General features: G+C 42.6%; 1 protein-coding gene across 4 annotated transcripts in view; it reads right to left on the minus strand.

Annotated features, from left to right (window-relative positions):
* The window catches only part of LOC126213259 (neprilysin-2-like), a 255251-nt gene that overhangs the window by 118872 nt on the left and 117361 nt on the right, over window positions 1-19018 (minus strand). For all 4 annotated transcript variants that reach the window (XM_049940914.1, XM_049940915.1, XM_049940913.1 and 1 more), the window contains 2 exons: window positions 11742-11953; window positions 9235-9411 (listed from right to left, as the gene is read on the minus strand). In XM_049940914.1, the coding sequence (XP_049796871.1) occupies window positions 9235-9411; window positions 11742-11953 (389 nt within the window). The remainder of the gene's footprint in view (window positions 1-9234; window positions 9412-11741; window positions 11954-19018) is intronic.

The following is a 19018-nucleotide window of genomic DNA, read 5'->3' on the forward strand; positions in this document are numbered from 1 at the left end:
TGTCTGGCCATAACCATGACTCTTTGTATCTACCTGTTCAGTTCCGTCTGTTACTTACGTAGGCGCTAGGCAAGGTGCTACCCTCGATGCCAGAAACAACGCCCTTCTAAGAGGAAAACCCTTGTCTGTATTAAACAAGTTGTCTGCCAAACAAGGAGCAATTTCTCTCCTATAAACACTGTTCTAGAAATCAGACATATCAGCGACTACCAGGGTCTCATTAAATTTAACCACATGCTCCTTGGTGGCCCGAGGATAGGCTCCGACTGGAGTACATCGTTGGCACCAGTCTTCTACCAGGGACGGCGTCACAAACCCAGACGCAGGGGCGTCGTATATGGTATGATGCCTACAAAGGGCAATAGTTACTAACCTTGGCATCAGTTTCCAGGGTGACTCAGCAACAACAGCGTCTTTCCTGGCGGATAGTAGGAGAGCCAAAACATCGAATCATGTCGATTTTAAGATCTGGTAGCATACTCAAGGAGGCTGGCAAGGAGTTAGTGTGTTTAAGTGAAAGTGCAGTGTGATGGACCACTAATCAGAAAGTCTGATGTTCGGAGCATAGTTCCGAAACAGACGCTGCAGAAGTCGATTTGGTCATAGGAAGATGGGAGGTCACCATAGTGGGTCGAATGGGGCATGGAGATAGGGAAGGCTTCAGCAGAGTGCTGACCGGCTTAAGCGGCAAAAGAGGGCCATACACACCAGCTGTGCACAGACTTCGGCTAGCCTGGCGGCCAAACCACGAGTTATTAAGGCCGTTAATCTTTGTTGCTACATTAATTTGAGGGGTCTTTGCTTCAGAGATGATGGTGTTACTTTGCATAGAGCAAGTGTTCCACCACCATCTTGGCAAATGCGCGAGTAAACTGAAAGGTGATTTGGAAGACTACTAAAAGAAGAGTAGGGATGGATCATAGGTCGATTTCTATAACTTGAGATGTTTAATAAACATATTTACATTCGCTAAAATGGTATGGAACAATAATTACTGAAACATTTTCCGGTGTTATTGCTAGGTTTACAAATTCCATGTCCTTGCGAACTTTCCTATGAAAAATATTGTGCGTAAGCACTTCAGAACAGTTAGGGAACAAATTGTGGCCAGCACGCAACATTCAATTCCTAGAAGATGTCGACAGGTATGCGGATTTGACTTATCTGTAGGACTGTGGCTATTTACAACAGTACAAGTCAACATTACCAATTTTTACTTAACTAAACTTAAATTATGTAAAATACTACTGGGTGACTTTATACAGCCCATTTTCTTTGGCGTGGATGTTAGCTACAAACCTCAGTAGTCCATGGTTGCTATATTGTGTTCCTATGTTAACCGGGCTCATCTCGTTCTTAGAAGTTGAGTCACCTTCCTATATCGTTAGCATCGTCACACTCTGTGAACAGGCTAACCTTCATTACGGCTGTGAACCTAAAATACTATGAGTAGTAATGCTATGCTAATTCCACAACACTTTCTTTACATTGCGACATTTTGGCATCTTACATTGGGACAGTCTGGCATATTTCGTTAACAACATGTGGCCAAAGTCAATGATTTACTGATGTCATCAGTGATACCATCATGCCGATCAGTGGGAAGCCAGTCCTCTCCCTTTCTCCCCCTTTTATCAGCAACCAATCATAGGGCAGTACTGAAAATAAACAATCAATCAAGATTCCAAGATTGAGGAAATAGGATAACTGTGTAAGTGGGAAATTAAACACCCTCTCCCCTCCCCCATCTCCAACCAATCACAGTGCAGTAATTATTGTCTCCAACCAGTCATTGTCCAGGATGAAAAATTAAAGCACCAATCAATAATTGAAGTTCATGTAACTAAGTCAATGGTGTTAATAGAAATCAAAAACCCTCTCCTCCTCTCCCTCTGCTCCTTGTCAGCAGCCATTCATAACACAGAATTATAATGAATAACCACTGAAAAAATACAAGGTCGTGGAATTTATCGAACTGTACTGAGGAATAACTAAAGCTCCTTCCCTTAGTCCTCAGCCTTGTATCCTATCAATTAGACCATATCATTAAAATGGTGTGCCAGATAGGCATAAAAAATTACATAACCTCAACTTGAAGGTCAAAGATAGTTATGTACTCATACACACTCTGTATTTCAAACACAATATATTAAAATGGCACCTAAACATGGTTCCACATTCAAAGATGTATATTATTTATAGAAAATGGTGCACACACACGCTGAATAATGTAACTACCTCCCTCCCTTCACCATTGATCATAGCCTAGCATTGATACCATTAAAATTAAAGAGCCAGCTATCCACCTCTGGGTTATGCTCAAAAGCGTCCCAATTATTTGAATTCTTTATAAAAAACAACATAACTCTCTCTCTTTTCTTCTCCTATACGAGTCAATTACAACTTAGCCTCATATCACCTGTGCTCAAAAGCATCCAAATGACATCAATTATTCATCAAAAAACTGATCACAAACCTACCTCTCCTTTCCTCATATCAGAGCCTAGTATTTTAGTCATTAAAATGAAAGAGGCAACTATAATCTGTCTCTATATGGCCAAACGTTTTCCAAATACTTATAAAAAAATATGTCAGAGTATCTGAACTGTGTAACATGAGAAACTACATTTGCATTGCTGACTTAAAAAAAAACCGTTTAGGGATTGGTTCACGAGTTACATCAGTAAATTTCATTCCAAGCTATATATCACACATTTTGGAATACTGGAAAGAGTATTTAACATACACTCTAAAAATAATTAAGAATCAAAAATTACAAAATGTAATTAACCAATTAGTAATGCATAGTTATCGAATATGAGTTTTGCTTTAAATGATATTCTGAAAACCCTCAAAACGCAAAATAAAAACACCTGCTGTTTCATGTCACAGTTGCTTACTGTCACCAACAGGTGACACCATTAGTAAAAACGTTAATTGTTTGATCTTTGTGCCATGAGTAACTTACTGTCACCAGGAGATGTCAGAACTGGTAAAAATTTCAAGGCTCGATCTATGCTACACATGTGGTATACGACACAAAAGGGGATCAAATTCATTATTATCCTCATATATGCTGCTTGTCAAATCCCACAAGATTCGTAAATGTCTGCAAAAATACGTATGCAGTGCAAAAAATTTCAATGTTTATGTCGAATGTTGTAATTTTAATTTCCACATCACAAACAGTCAGGATATTAGGGACTATCTATGATTGTGAACTGTTAAGTAAGCACCCCAACGCAATTTCCATGCCTAAACAATTTCAAATAAGAGCTGAGCATTTTCTGCAACTATGACAGTTGTCGAGTATCAAAATACTCTTTCCAAGTCCAAACTGTCTGCAAAAGTACGTCTACAACTGAAATCGTTCCCATGTTCACATCAAGTATCATACCGTTATTTTCCACATACACACATAGCTATCAAATGAGTGCCTAAAACATGATTGTCTATAATGTTATTTCTGTTCTAGAATAATTACAAAAAACAGTTGACTTTTTAGAGACTAGGCGAAAATGAGGTCGGTATTGTAAAACTAACCTAACCAGGCTTATAATTGCAAAAAATACGTGATAGCTAAAATACATCGCTAAGCGCTCAAGCATACGAAGACACAGACAGTCTGAATGTAATTAGCTCGCCTATTTTTGAGGTAAGCCTCAGTACACCCTTAAATTAAATAGTTTCACTTCTAAATTGTTCTCAAGCACCGGTTAAAGATGAATAAATATAGCACATCTTAAGCATAATGTAATAAATCACTATTATCACTTTTATTACAAGTAAATCAGGTCTACTAGAGGTTATATACAAAACATCTTCTGACAAAGATTGCAATATTTAGAAATCAGAAATATGGTGCTAAGTTCTCTAAAAGGTTTCCTTTAATCAAAATTTAAATAACACCTTCTTGCAATAAAGGATGTGACTCACGCAACATACTGAAAAGACGAACGGAAAGAATGTTAGGAAGAAGGTGTCTGGTTTTTGGAAGGAAGACCTTACATCCCGTCGATTTGAGAAGGGAAGAAGGTGTTTTATTATGACATATCACTTGAACTGCAGACAGACATATATATATACACACTCATGAGATAAGCAGATACAGTCACTGAGAGATGTGTCATCTTCAGAGACGAAGACAGGGTCGATAACCCGACAATAAAAATTTTTAATAGAAATTATTTATTATTTATGGTGTTATATCTGAAATTCCTCACGTTTTCAAGCAAAATGAAGCTTCAAATTAAACACTGCAGCACATAATCGTCTGTATTACTTATTAAAGTGCACACACCTTGCGTGCCTATCGTAATATGCAAGAGCTCTACGAAAATTCGAGCATAATGAATTTGTATTTTATGTAAGAGTTCTCACCCTTTGCCAGCACACTGTAGCTTCGAATTAAATATTCCAACATTTAAACTCTCTGCATACAGCTTGCGTGTTGGCGGTAGTGACAGAAATTATTAGATTAAGCAGCACCCGTTTTCGACGAAAGTTCGACAGGCTCAGCGCATTTCTAAATTTGTAATAGTTGGTTCCATATTAGCACTACTGCATAACTATCTTGCTGCTTAAAATGCATCAATATTGCTCTCACGTCTATATGCACATTAAATACACACTACCACACTTTGTACGCAAAGATGTCGTCTAGTAACTAGATGCGACGGTGTATATGTGATGTATTACGACAGAGAAAGGAGCCTGTGACCAATGGAGATGCCGCCACTGATTACCCCACAGTCTTAACACAACACACTCATGCCATATTAATACACGCCTTATCACTGAGGTTCCAACCATGGAAACAGATTGTGGAAATAAAAAATTGGTAACAGTAAACTTGTTGTTTATCGTAGTTTCCTTCCTTGTGCCAATAAGTGTCTGTCCAATTTCTGACGGATGTCCATTTCTCTTTAGTTGAACTAGTTATTGTAATATTCAGTATCACAGTATCTGCAGCATCAAAAAACTTAAAACATACATCGTCGTTTGTCCACTTCAGTCTGCTCTTCCTCGTTATTAAATTTTGAACTGAATCTGCGCCTCCTCCTGGGTACGCCATGCACTGCTATATCTACTTTAGGAGTTTCTGTCTCACCATGACGTAACCCAGCTGTTATCTTTCCGTGTCTCCAGGTAATTCCATATATATCTCCCCCACTTGTGAATCATGAACAAGTCATTTGCTATTACTATCAGAAATAGACAAATTAAGGGAAGCAGGAACATAACGACTATTCACGTTGGCGTGCACAATATATGAGACTGGCGAAATACCATCAGACTTTCGGAAAAACATCTGCCACACAATTAAGAAGATAGTAAGACCCGACAAGTGCGAGAATTACCGCACAGTCCCCGTAACACATCATGTCTCCAAGTTGCTGACGAGAATAGTATAGAGAAGAATGGAAAAGAAAATTGAAGATCTGTAAGATGATTATCAGTTGGGCTTTATGAGAGGTAAAGGCACGAGACAGGCAGTTTTGACGTCGTGTTTGATAATGGAAGCAAGAACGAAAAAAAAAAAAATCAAGACACGTTCGTAGAATATGTTGACCTGAAAAAGGCGTTCAGCAATGCAAAATGGTGCAAGATGTTCGAAATTCTGAGAAAAAGGGAAGAAAGCTATGGAGAACGATGAGTAGTACGCAGTATGTATAAGAACCTAGAGGGAACCATAACAGTGGGAGACAAGGAAGGTAGTGCTCGCATTAAAAATGGTGTAAGACGTTGGTGACCCCGACCTCCCCATGAACGATAGATCTTGCCTTTGTTGGTTGGTTTGCGTGCATCAGCGATAAAGATAGATGTACTGTAGGTGCAACCACATTGGAGGGGTAACTGTTGAGAGGTCAGGCAAACATGTGGTTCCTGAAGAGAGGCAGCAGCTTTTTCAGTGATTGCAGGGGCAACAGCCTGCATGAGTGACTACCCTGGCCTTATAACATGAACCAAAATGGCCTTGCTATGCTGGTACTGCAAACGGCTGAAGCAAGAGAACACTACAAAAATAATATTTCCCGAGCACATTCAGCTCTCCTGTATGGTTAGATGATGACGGCATTATCTTTAGTACAATATTTTGGAGGTAAATTAGTCTCCTCATTCGGAACACCAGGACTACACAGGAGGACGTTGTCACCAAGAGAACCAAAACTGGCATTGTACAGATCGGAGTGTGGAATATTGGATCCTTTAATTTTGTACGTAGATTATAAAATTTAGCCAGGGAAATGGGTCAGTTGAAGGTAGACTTAGTGGGCATTAGTGAAGTTTGGTGGCAAGAGGAACAGGACGTCTGGTCAGGCGAATACAGAGCTATAAATACAAAATCAAATAGGGGTGATGCAGCAATGCCTTTAATAATGAATGAAAAATAAGAATGCTGGTAAGCTACTATGAACTGCATAGTGAACGCATTATTGTAGCCAAAAAAGACACAAAGCTCACAACTGCCATGATAGTGCTAGCTTATATTCCAACTAGCTCCGTAAGTGATTAAGAGATTCAAGAAATGTGTCATCAGACAAACTAAATTATTCAAATAGTTAAGGGAGATGAAAATTTAACTGTGATGAAGGATTGAAATTCGATAGAAGCGAAAGGAAGAGAAGGAAAAATAATAGGATGATGGAAAGAGGAAACCACCTTCTAGAATTTTGCACAGAACATAATTTAATCATCGCTAACACTTGGTTTAAGATTTATGGAAGAAAGCTGTATGTGTGGAAGAGACCTGAGACACTGGAAGGTTTCAGACTCAATTGTGATGCTAAGACAGATATTTCACAACTGGATTTTAAATTGTAAGATATTTCCGGGGGCAGATGTGGACTGTGACCACAATATGGGCCTATTGGTCATGAACTCTAAATTAAAAGTAAAGAAATTGAAAAAAGATAGAAAATTAACGATATGGGACCTGGATAAGTTTAAAGAACCAAAGGTTGTTCGGAGTTTTAGAGGGAGCTTTAGGGAACGATTGAGTGGAAGAGGGGAAAGGAATACAATGGAAGGCGAATGGGTAATTTTGAGAGGCGAAATAGTAATTAATTAATGAAAGGAGAAAATACAAAAATGCAGCAAATGAAGGTGGCGAAAGGAAATACAAACGTCTAAAAGATAAGATTGAAAGGAAGTGCAAAATGGCTAAGCAGGAACGGCTAGAGGAGAAAACTAAGGATTTATAAGCACATATCATTAGGGGAAAGAGAGATACTGTCTACAAGAAAATTAAAGAGGCCTTTGAAGAAAAGGGAAGCAGTGGTATGAATATCAAGAGCTCAGATGGAAAACCAGTCCTAAGCAAAGAAGGGAAAGCTGGAAGGTGGAAGGGGTATATAGAGTGTATACACAGGCGGTATGAACTTGCAGGCAATTTTGTGGAAATGTAAGAGGACGAAAATAAAGATGGAAGTTATGATATTGCGAAAAGAATTTGACGGAGCACTGAAAGTCGTAAGTCGAAACAAGGCTCCAGCAGTAGACGACATTCCATCAGACCTACTGACAGACTTAGGAGACCCAGCCACGTAGTGTGCAAGTTTTATTGAGACAGGCGCAATACCCTCACACTTCTAGAAAAAAAATGTATTATTCCAATTCCAACAAAGCTCTTGCTAATAGGTGTGAATAGTATAGAACTATTAGTTTAATGTGTCATGGTTGCAAAATACTAACACGACTTCTTTATAGAAGGATGCCAAAACTGGTAGAAACAAAATAGTCCGCACTGAGATTAGTTGAGATACTAAAGAAATGTAGGAACACGCGAGGCAATACTTACCCTTCGACCTACCTTAGAAGATAGGTTACTGAAAGGAAAATGTACGTTTATATCATTTGTAGACGTAGAGAAAGCTTTTGACAATGTTGACTGGAACACTATCTTTGAAATTCTGTAGGCAGCAGAGGTACAATCCAGGAAGCAAGGGGCTGTTTAGAACTTTTACAGAAACCAGACAGCAGTTATAACAGTCGAGGGCATGAAAGTGAAGCAGTGATTGAGAATGGATTGACACAGGGAGGTCTCTTCTGGACAGCACGTTACAAAGCATCCCAGATACACTCAATAATTTTCATGTCTGGGGAGTTTGGTGGCCAGCGGAAGTGTTTAAACTTATAAAAGTGTTCTTGGAGCCATTCTGTAGCAATTCTGGACGTGTGGAGTGCCGCATTGTCTTGCTGGAATTGCCCACGTGCATTGGAATGCACAATGGACATGAATGGATGCAGGTGATCAGACAGGATGCTATCGTACGTGTCACCTGTCACAGTCGTATACCCCTCCAACTACACACGCCCTACACCATGCTGACATGCAGGGTCCACAGATTCATGAGGTTGTCGCCATACCCGTACACGTCCATCCGCTCAATACAATTTGAAGCGAGACTCGCCCACCGAGGCAACATTTTTCCAGTCTTCAACAGTCCATTATTGGTGTTCACGGGCCAGGCGAGGCGTAAAGCTTTGTGTTGTGCAGTCATCAAGGGTACATGAGTGGGCCTTCGGCTCCAAAAGCCCATATCGATGATGTTTCGTCGAATGGTGCGCACGGAGACACTTGTTGATGGCCCAGCATTGAAATCAGCAGTATTTTGCGCTAAGGTTGCACTTCTGTCTTCAGTCGTCATTGGTCCCGTTCTTGCAGAATCTTTTTCTGGCCTCAGAATTGTCGGAGATTTGATGTTTTGCCGGGTTCCTGATATTCACAGTACACTCGTGAAATGGTCGCACGGGAAAATACCCAGTTCATTGCTACCTCAGAGATGCTGGGACCCATTGGTCACACACCGACTATAAGACCAAGTTCAAACTCAATTAAATCTTGTTAACATGCCATTGTAGCAGCAGTAACCGATCTAACAACTGCATCAGATACTTGTTGTCTTATATAGGCGTTGCCGACTGCAGCGACGTATTCTGCCTGTTTACTTTGTATTTGAATACGCATGCCTATACCAGTTCCTTTAGTGCTTCGGTTTCTATACGGCGCTCAAATTCAGTATCTACGTTTCTACAACAAAGAATGACATGGCTGGAGGTTTACATGTAAGGACTCAACTTACGATGTTACTATATTTTTCGAACATATTATATTCCAACTTTGAAGTTTATGACAACTCTTAGAACCATTGTTATATCGAGGATTAAGCGAGAGTTGGCACGACAGTGATGGAAACTGTACTCTCCTCACTCACCGTACCATATACTCACTATGGCCAGATGTCTCTCGAACTCGAGGGACTGCCTGAGCTCACGCTGTGCGCGCACTCTGTCACCACCCAGCAGAACTGCTAGGTCCACCTGGTACTTGTAATACGCATCCACCTGCTTGTTTGGGGGAGGCCTCAGAAGGAACTCGTGACTTAGTCCTGGCGATGCCCGGTCCAGCTGCAGAAAAGTAAGGGAAGTATTAACTCCTGTCAGATACAGAAAGAAGGGGAATAGTGGGAGAGAGAAGGTGACAGAGATCGAGAAGGAGTGAACGAAAGATCCAGAGAGAGAAACAGTGACAGACGCTGACAGAAAACTATAAAGCAAGTGTACAGTGAGAGAGGTACAAAAAGTGAGAGGGACAGAGAGGGTGATCAAGCAAGGGACAGAGAGGCCATGTGAGAGAAAGTAAAGAGCAGTATTAAACTGAGAGAGACGAGACGGGCTGAGTCAGAGCAAGAAACAAAGAAGGGGGACGAGAGAGAGAGAGAGAGAGGGAAGGTGAGAGACTGTGAAAGCAAGCAGGAGAGTAGCAGACAGTGAGAGAGAAAAAGAGATGGTGAGTGAAAGAAAGACAGAGAAAAAATAAAAAGAAAGAGAGAAACTGAGAATAAGAAAATACAAGAGAGTGAGAGGGAGGGAGAGATCTAAAGACACAGATTGGAGTAAAGAAAGTAGCATAGGAAGAGCAATACAAAAAAGACAGAGAGCAAAAGGATGAATTAGACATAGTGAGCAAGATGACGAGGGAGGAGGAAATGCAGACCGTGACGAAAAGAAGGAGGCAAAGGGAAAATGAGAGAGGGGAAGAGACTGAGAGGGCGAGTGAAAGATACATAGGGTTATAGAGTGAGGGTGGGGGGGGGGTTAATGTACAAAGTCTGGGTCAAACACAGAGTGTGCTACAAACAGAGAAGAGGGATGTTTAGAGAAAGGAAATTAGAGAGATGGAAAGACGGAAGAAAAATTAGATAGAGAGTGAGGAGGTGAGGATGAGAGTCATAAGCTGAGAAAGACGTCACACACACACACACACACACACACGCGCGCGCGCGCGCGCGCACACACAGTGACATGAAAGAAAGAGGAGTGAAAAACATACTGTGTGAGAGAGAGAGCAAAGACCGAGAGGGAAAGAGTGAGGTTGACAGACAGTGAAGAAAGGGGAAAGAGGAAGGTGAAGCCAGAAAATGGCAGAAGGAGCTAGATAGAAAGACGAGAAGTGTGAGATAAGGAAAGAGATAAAGTATAGCTCCGAGAATCAATGAATGAATAATGGAGTCAGAGGGAGAGTTAGGGGAAGGAAGATAAGGAAAGATAGGATATGTAAAGAGACACTGAAGTAGGTGAGAAACACAAGGATGGGCTGCAATGAAACACACACACACACAGATACACACGCGTGAGAGAGATAGAGAGAGAGAGAATAAGGGGGAGGGGGAGTAATGCAAAGAAAAAGAAATACAGAGAGGAAGAATGACACTGATGGAATGTCCTGAACTATTTCGATTTGGTTTCAGTTCCTTATTTAATTTACCTCAGTACTGAATTTGACTTATCTCTTAATTAAGGTTTTTTGCTTTGTTCCTTATAACTACTGATTCTGTATTATTTATAGAAAAATTATTATGTGTACACCATTAAAAGTAATTTTTTACTCAAAGAAACCTTTTTCCCTTATAGTTGTGTTGAATTATCAGATTTGCAATGTGTAGCAGCATGGGCAGTTTGAAATTTTTAACGCTTGAAAATTCATCCTTTCAGTTTTACTGTCTGAGTGTTTATGTTGGATTTTTTTCTAATTAAGCTGAAGAGTTTATAATTTATTTCACAATCACAGTCCAGTAGTATTTCCTTCAACTACAGCAACTAACTGTAGACATACATTGACATTGACCACTATTACGCAAATTGCAAGACAATTCATGTACCGTACATTTGTATTGAATGTATCTGAAAAACTGAAGCAGCCATTACACTCAGCTTAAGTTAAGAAAGTATGTAACACACACACACACACACAGATATATATATATATATATATATATATATATATATATATATATATATATATATATATATAGTTGGTTTTATTAATGTTCACGCTAAATCCAACAAACTGTAGGGACGTATTCCTGACGAAAAGGAGGAAAAAAGTCCTATTCAAAAAACCAATGTGGATGATGCACTTTCGTTTCTTGGTTTACATATATCAGGATGATCAAAGTGTCCTTCCTGACCTGAAAGGTATTGGCAGTAGCTTCGATTCAGTGCATAAGCCTTGCCCATATGACTCACATGATTAGAACCTTGAATCTTAAATTTCCATAGTTGGTTTCGTCTCCTACATGAAAGACAGTTTATAATCTACTAGACAGGTTGCCAGGCATCCTATTTCTGTGTAACCATCTCTAGACACCGACAGATGATCTGCTAGGCAGGTTATCAGGCAACGCAATTCTATGTACCCATCTCTAGACACTGATTCTCAGGACTTCAGTACTCACGTAAATGCAGCGCTGCGTTGAGTTGCGGTGGTCGGTCTCCACCGAGAACTTGATGAAGTAGTCAGTGCTGAATCCGGCCCTGCGGAAGCGGTAGACGCTCTGCCGCCAGTCGAAGCCCGCCTCGTCCCAGGAGCCGCCCTCCACGGCGGGCCAGCCGCCCAGCTCCTGCAGCACCCTCTGGAGCGGCCCCACGCCGCGGGACTCGATCTGTGCTGAGGGCCCCCACAGGGGGATCTTCAGCTAACCGGATTCCCAGTGCTTGGACGCACTCCTGCCCCAGATCACACATCGGAACTTAGCTATTGGGCAGCATCCGGGCAATTTCACTTCCATGAGGGAACATTGGAAGACTAGGATGAGAATATGGTAGGCTGATACCAGAGACTGTAATTACCGAGTAACATCAATGAATGAGTCAGGAAACGGGCAATATTCATACAAGAGCTCATTTTACTCTTACTCTGCAGCACCACACGCAGTAAATTGCCATGGCAACAAGGTGTTTGTAGTATACCTCTAAAGACAGTTTCCAAGGTATCTGGAAGAAGTGTTCCACTGTATCTAGGAAAGTTGCTGCAAAGGAAGGCTGTCATGGTATCCATATGTGGCATTCCAAATGCACCCATGTAAACACCCCCCCCCCCCCAAAAGAGAGTTGTTGCCATATGTGGCTTTCTTGGTATATGGAGGTCCTGATATTTTTAACGCTTTAAAATTCACCCTTTCGATTTTACTGTCTGAGTGTTTATATTGTCAGCTCAAGGACATGTTATCTGGAGCTGGTGTTCTGATTGATCACATAAGGAAAGCTCTCATGATATCTAAAGAAAGTGTTGAAAGTAACTTCAGCGAGATTGCTGACATATTTAATTGAAGTGCTGAAGTGTGCTTTGACAAAAGATTCGGTAGTATACACAGGAGGTCTTCCAAGTTTCACTCATGCATGACTGGAATGATATCTGGAACAGGTGTTCCAAGTGGCCCCCAAGCTTTCCTGGAGGACCATTAATACAGAGAACAGACAGAGAATATCTCGCGGTAGGATGTGCATGAAGCGCCATCAGTATACTATGTCATAGTAAATAACATACTGAGTGTGCGAGTCTTTTTTTAGTACATCTAGAGCTACACGCTGTGGGGACACAACAGATTTTTAGGAAGCGTCCTGAAGTGCGAAGCAATATATGCAAAACACTTTGCGGTGTTCTCCTTTCGCGTGTGTTTGTATGGCGTGTGGCGACTTGGTGGAAACACTTCGCGGTAGATCTGTCAGTATAATGTGGTCCAAGTTACCTTTTACTATTCTCCATCAAACACAGCCGCCTGTTTATTTCGTCCTCGTGGTCCGGCTACTCCGTATCACGGTTGTGGGCGAACTTATTCTTCTCGACTTAATCTCCAGACAGGGTGATGCTGTAAGACAGTGTCTCACAAACTGCAGCTACTCAATGACGAGCACGTCTTCAGCGACAGTGAGCTGCATTGTTTCAACTATTCACATCAATTGTGAACATAGATCCAGTTGTCGGCAACTCACAGCTTCAAATACATCATGAGCACACCGAGCTGAACCTAAGTTCTAAGATTTAGTCTTCATTCTTCTTGAGCATTTACACTGTACTATGTCTGTTTTCTCTAGGGTCTCCATGACACCTTGAAGGTTCGCCGCAAAGGCATAAATGTGCAGCTGCAGCTACTGCAGTCACCACACCGCGACTCGCCCCTGCAGTGTTACGTCACTGCATACGTAACAACCGCACAGTGCACAGAACGGGGTATGCACATTGAAATTTTCCCATTACATAAAATGTCTATAAAAGACACGATCATCTTTAGCCAGCGTGAGTGCCTTTAGTGGAACATACACTATGTGATCAAAAGTATCCGGACACCTGGCTGAAAATGACTTACAAGTTCGTGGCGCCCTCCATCGGTAATGCTGGAATTCAGTAAGGTGTTGGCCCACCCTTAGCCTTGATGACAGCTTCCGCTTTCGCAGACATACGTTCATTCAGGTGCTGGAAGGTTTCTTGGGGAATGGCAGCCCATTTTTCACGGAGTGCTGCACTGAGGAGAGGCATCGATGTCCGTCGGTGAGGCCAGGCTCGGCGTTGCAAAACATCCCAAAGGTGTTCTATAGGATTCAGGTCAGGACTCTGTACAGGCCAGTCCACTACAAGGATGTTATTGTCGTGGAATCACTCCGTCACAGGCCATGCGTTATGAACAGGTGCTCGATCGTGTTGAAAGATGCAGTCGCCATCCCCAAATTGCTCGTCAACAATGGGAAGCAAAAAGGTGCTTAAAAGATCAACACAGGTCTGCGCTGTATAGTGCCACGCAAAACAACAAGGGGTGCAAGACCCCTCCATAAAAAACACGACCACACCATAACACTACCACCTTCCAACTTTCCGAACTTTACTGTTGGCTCTACACGCGCTGGCAATGTTCGCCAGGCATTCGCCATACCCACCCCCTGCCATCGGATCGCCACATTCGTGATTCGTCATTCCACAAAACGTTTTTCCAATGTACAATCGTCCAATGTTTGCTCTCCTTTCACCAAGCGAGGCGTCGTTTGGCATTTTTCGGCGTGATGTGTGGCGTATGAGCAGCCGCTCAACCATGAAATCTCGCCTACAGACGTATGACGCAAGTGACACCCAATCACCTGACCACGTTCGAAGCTCAGTTCCGCAGAGCGCCCCATTCAGCTCTCTCGCGATGTCTAATGACTACTGACGTCGCTGATATGGAGTACGTGGCAGTAGGTGGCAGCACAAGGCACTTAATATGAAAAACGTGTATTTGGGGTACTTTTCCCCCTAGTGTAGATTATCCTTACGAATAACCCATGTTACACCACACTGATCTTTAACTGTCGTCACGGTTGGTACAGTTAACTGACAGGTAAAAAGGTACGTAGCTTGTAGGTACAGTGCGGCGAATGACCCAAGATTCCTTGTCACCAGTAACGAAGCGACCTGACGGGTCCTTGTAAGGCCAACACACAGATCTGTGGGTTGTAAGCCTCGCATTTTGAAAAGCAGCTGCACATTTCGTGCCGCATATTCACGCATGTGACAACAGTCACTTTTCTGTCTCAAAACATCTGCAGTTAGCTGTCTGTCTGCTGGTGTAGTACATCACTGCGGAGAAACTGCACGGTTTGTCTTGACGGGTTGTTTGAGCCTTTACTGGAGCCTGCCAACAGCTGGACGGTATAATTCGTTCCACGAGGCCTCGAGCCGTCAGACAGAGACACACTCGTCTTCCCGCCCCCGCGATGACTGCCGTGCTGGTCTGCGTCGTGCAATGAGAGGAGAAAAGACTGCCCGGCCCGAACACTTTACAATCCAAGTACAGAGTATTGTGCATGCCCGAGTTCACAAGTGTCAGTGTTCAGAACTGTAGCGGTCTTTGGAACTTCAGTTTGGTGTTTACATCGTCAAACAGAAGCAATATTACAGTTTGGCTACAGTATACGTCGAGATTCATAGCAGTTTAACTCATCATTTCTTTGGAAAATCATTATTCGCGCACGTAGACATGGTTGAAATATAAGAACCCCATGTCGGTAGGATTACTACAATGGCGAGTGTTTCACGCCTTTTCATTGGCTTAGTGGATAGACGGCACCATAGCTCAGCGCGTTCGGTCACAGGCTTAGCTGCCCTGTCTAATAATAATAATAAAAAAAAAAAAAACGGAGTGCATGGATAAACGATGAACTTGAACTGGTGTCATGTGGCGTCCGCCCCACACAAATGCAAAGAACAGTAACGAACAAAATGAGATCAAGTAAATAAATAAATGAATGAAAAGAGAATAGGTTAACAGTTTATGAACATAAAAGACGAGCGCTCCAACCTTACTGTAGTCAGTTGTCTTTTCTCTTATTTTAAATCTTAATTCGCTGCAAATTGTGCAGTAGTAGGCTTTTATAAGTTCCAAATTGTTTCAGAAGATTCCATTTTATAGTAGGCTAATTTCTAAATAGACCAATCTTCATAGTAAAAATATTGAAAATGGATGTACTTATTTCTAATTACTTCGACCACCACCTGGTGTCTATGTAGTTTTCAGCTAATTGGCGTACGTTATAGGTCTGCTTCAAAATGGCTGATTTGGATGTTCGCGAGCGAAAAATTGCTCTCTTTGGAAACGATGTTGGTTCAGCTGGGGTAGGACGTCGTTATCGTGTTTGATGCTTCCACAGCAAGGAAATGGGTTAGATTTAGAGATAACGGTGCGGTAGCGAGACGCCCAATACCCAGAAGGTCACGAGTCTCTACATGGAGACAGGATGAAGAATTGGTCAGGGCGGCCCACATTGCTCCGTCAGTCAACTGGGAACTAGGGAGAGGCTCATATTTCCTGGCGCTATCGAGAACTGCTCTCATAAGATTAAAGGATCGTGCAAACAGGTCCTGCGGTATTCGTATCAAAGAACCTTTGTCCGGCGAACAGGTAGTGGATAGACATTTTTTCTGATGAGTGCACAACTGATCCTCTAGCAGAGGTCCCGCTATTGACCACTGCACAGATGGGCAACCATGTGAAACGCGCTTCAAGGCCACACGCGCTATAAGTGTACACGTAACTGTGAAATGTGGGGTCTGCACTTCTTGTGTGGGTGCACCACGAGAGAGCTGCTGCTGTCGTAAGAAATCGCACCCCAGACGATAGCAGCTGGTGTAGGTCCAGTGTGTCTAGCGAGCAGACAGACTGGTTGCAGGCCCTCAGTTGGGGGCCTTCTAAGTAGCGCACGGGACCATCGGCACCGAGGCAAAACGGGCTTTCAGCATAAAACACAGCATAACTCCAGTCCACTATCCAATGAGTCCAATGAATTTGCAGATGGCCGTGGTTTGGGGTCAGTGGAATGCCCCCAACAGGGCGTCGGGCTCGGAGTTGTCCTCGAAGAACTCAATTTGTAGCAGTTCGTTATCTCACTGTGGTGTAAAACGCTGTTCGAATGCCGTTGCTGTAAGATGCTCCAGAGCCATACGCTGAACACGACGGTCCTCCCTGTCGGTAGTGCCACGTGGCCCTCCAGAGGCCAGTCTGTACACTCTCGTCACTACTGCTGCCAGCAATCGTCTACAGTGGCAACATTTCTTCGAGTCTTTCTGCAGTAGCGTAGAAGTAACATCAAGTTTCTGGTAGCCCCACTACACGATGCCGTTCAAGTTCAGTTACCTGTTGATCATGGCTTATTCATCGTCTCAAAGGCATTCTTGACTGACATTTAATCACTGCGCCCGATCTCAAAGGTAACTAATGATCACGACCGTTACAGCGAGTATAAAAAGAAAACCTGATTTGCGTCCCCACAGTGGCGCTACTAACGCCACTCTTATTCGGCTGGCGCGAAATCTCGACAGGCGACATCTCTGAGATGTAGAGACACGCCTGTAAACTTTCGTTTGTCTCGTACAACTCTTCCTTGGTATGGGGATTTTTCTTTCTGTCATTGTAGTGTATGTACATTGACTTGTGACAGTGAAATGGACTCACTCGTCTGACCTCGTTCTGTAACATCGTGAGATCGCTGCCGCCTTTGCACAGTTACGCTGTATCTACGTGACAGGACATTATGTGGCTTTCCTAATAATGGGCAATTAGGTTTCTGTCTGTGATACATTTTGCAGTGGCGACTACCGTGAGGAATCTTGGGTGTTTGTTTTCGCTTTGAGTATGCTGATCAGTATCTAATCGTTCTTCAGTCACCCAAGTTTTAGCTTACCTCATTGTTCTTTCACTCGTAAAACCATGTTTGAGGCATCAGTTCTAATATGTGGCTATTTGCTTTTGTCCATTGTCTCCCACGGTAATGCAGAGGCGTATGGTCCATTGAATTGTATTTACACATGAAATATGTTATCTCGCGCCACAACATTGGTGATTATATTGCGTTTCAGCATAACTGCGATTTTTATAAGCCGGTTTTCACCCTACTCCTTGTTTTTGTTTAAATTAACCTTCTATGATTTTCACACTTGCACTCGAGACCCACATTCTGCAAACAACCTCATTCATTTAAATTGTATTTAAAGGTGTAATGAGGTAGCCACCCCTCAGAGAAGATTACAGATTTATTAAATAAAATTTTTAGCTATACAGATGGCTGTGTCAGTGTTGAATTTCGAGATATGTACTAGCGTGTGAGGAAGAAAGCGTAGGAGAGCGAATGAGTTCGGTACTTCCTTATCACCCGGCCAAGCTCAAGCTGAATCACTTAACTTGCGCACGAGCATTCAGACAAAGCATTATGCAACTGTCTAAAACATAACGAAATAATTTAATAATGACACAATGCTTTGTCACATGATGTAAACCCATAATTATGTCATACATTTTGACTTTTAACATGATATGTTGATTACTTTCCACAGATATTCACTTCCTACGAATTTTCAAAAGCTGACTGTATAAAAAGACCACGATCGATCGTCGTCAGTCGCCTGCGGTGTATCTGGCTGAGCTTCATGATGCGCCGCAGCTGTCCGCAGCTGTGTTCGCTAAGCCTCGAGTAGTGGTGAAGACGACAGACTTGAGTGTTTATCCCTCGAATAACACCGCAGAGCCAAATAAACTGGTACACCTGTCAAGTATAGTGTAGGATCCCCGAGCGCACGCAGAAGTTCCACTACACGACGTGGCATGGACTCGACTAATGTGTGAAGTAGTGCTGGAGGGAACTGACACCATTCATCTTGCAAGGCTGTCCATAAATTTGCAAGAGTACGAGGGGATGAAGATCTCTTCGGAACAGCACGTTGCATCTGAAATATGCTCAATAATGTTCAAGTCTGGGGAGATTGGTGGCCAGCAGAAGTGTTTAAACTCAGAACAGAGTTCATGGAGCCACTCTGTAGCAATCCTGGAAGTGCGGGGTGTCGCATTGTCCTACTGGAATTGACCAAGTCCGTCAGAATGCACAATGGATACGAATGGATGCAGATGATCAGACAGGACGCTTACCTACGTGTCACATGTCAGAGTCAGATATAGACGTGTCAGGGGTCCCATATCACAACGACAACGCACGCCTCACACAATTACAAAGCCTCTACCGCCTTGAACAGTTCACTGCTGACATACAGGGACTATGGATTCATGCGGGTGTCTCCACACCCGTACACGTCCTTACGCTCGGTACAATTTGAAACGAGACTCGTTATACCAGGCAACACGTTCCCAGTCATCAACCATCCAATTTCGGTGTTCACGAGCCCAGGTGAGGAGTAAAGCTTTGTGTCGTGCAGTCA

Source organism: Schistocerca nitens, chromosome 11 (genome assembly GCF_023898315.1).
Source record: "Schistocerca nitens isolate TAMUIC-IGC-003100 chromosome 11, iqSchNite1.1, whole genome shotgun sequence".
In the NCBI taxonomy this organism is placed as follows: domain Eukaryota; kingdom Metazoa; phylum Arthropoda; class Insecta; order Orthoptera; family Acrididae; genus Schistocerca; species Schistocerca nitens.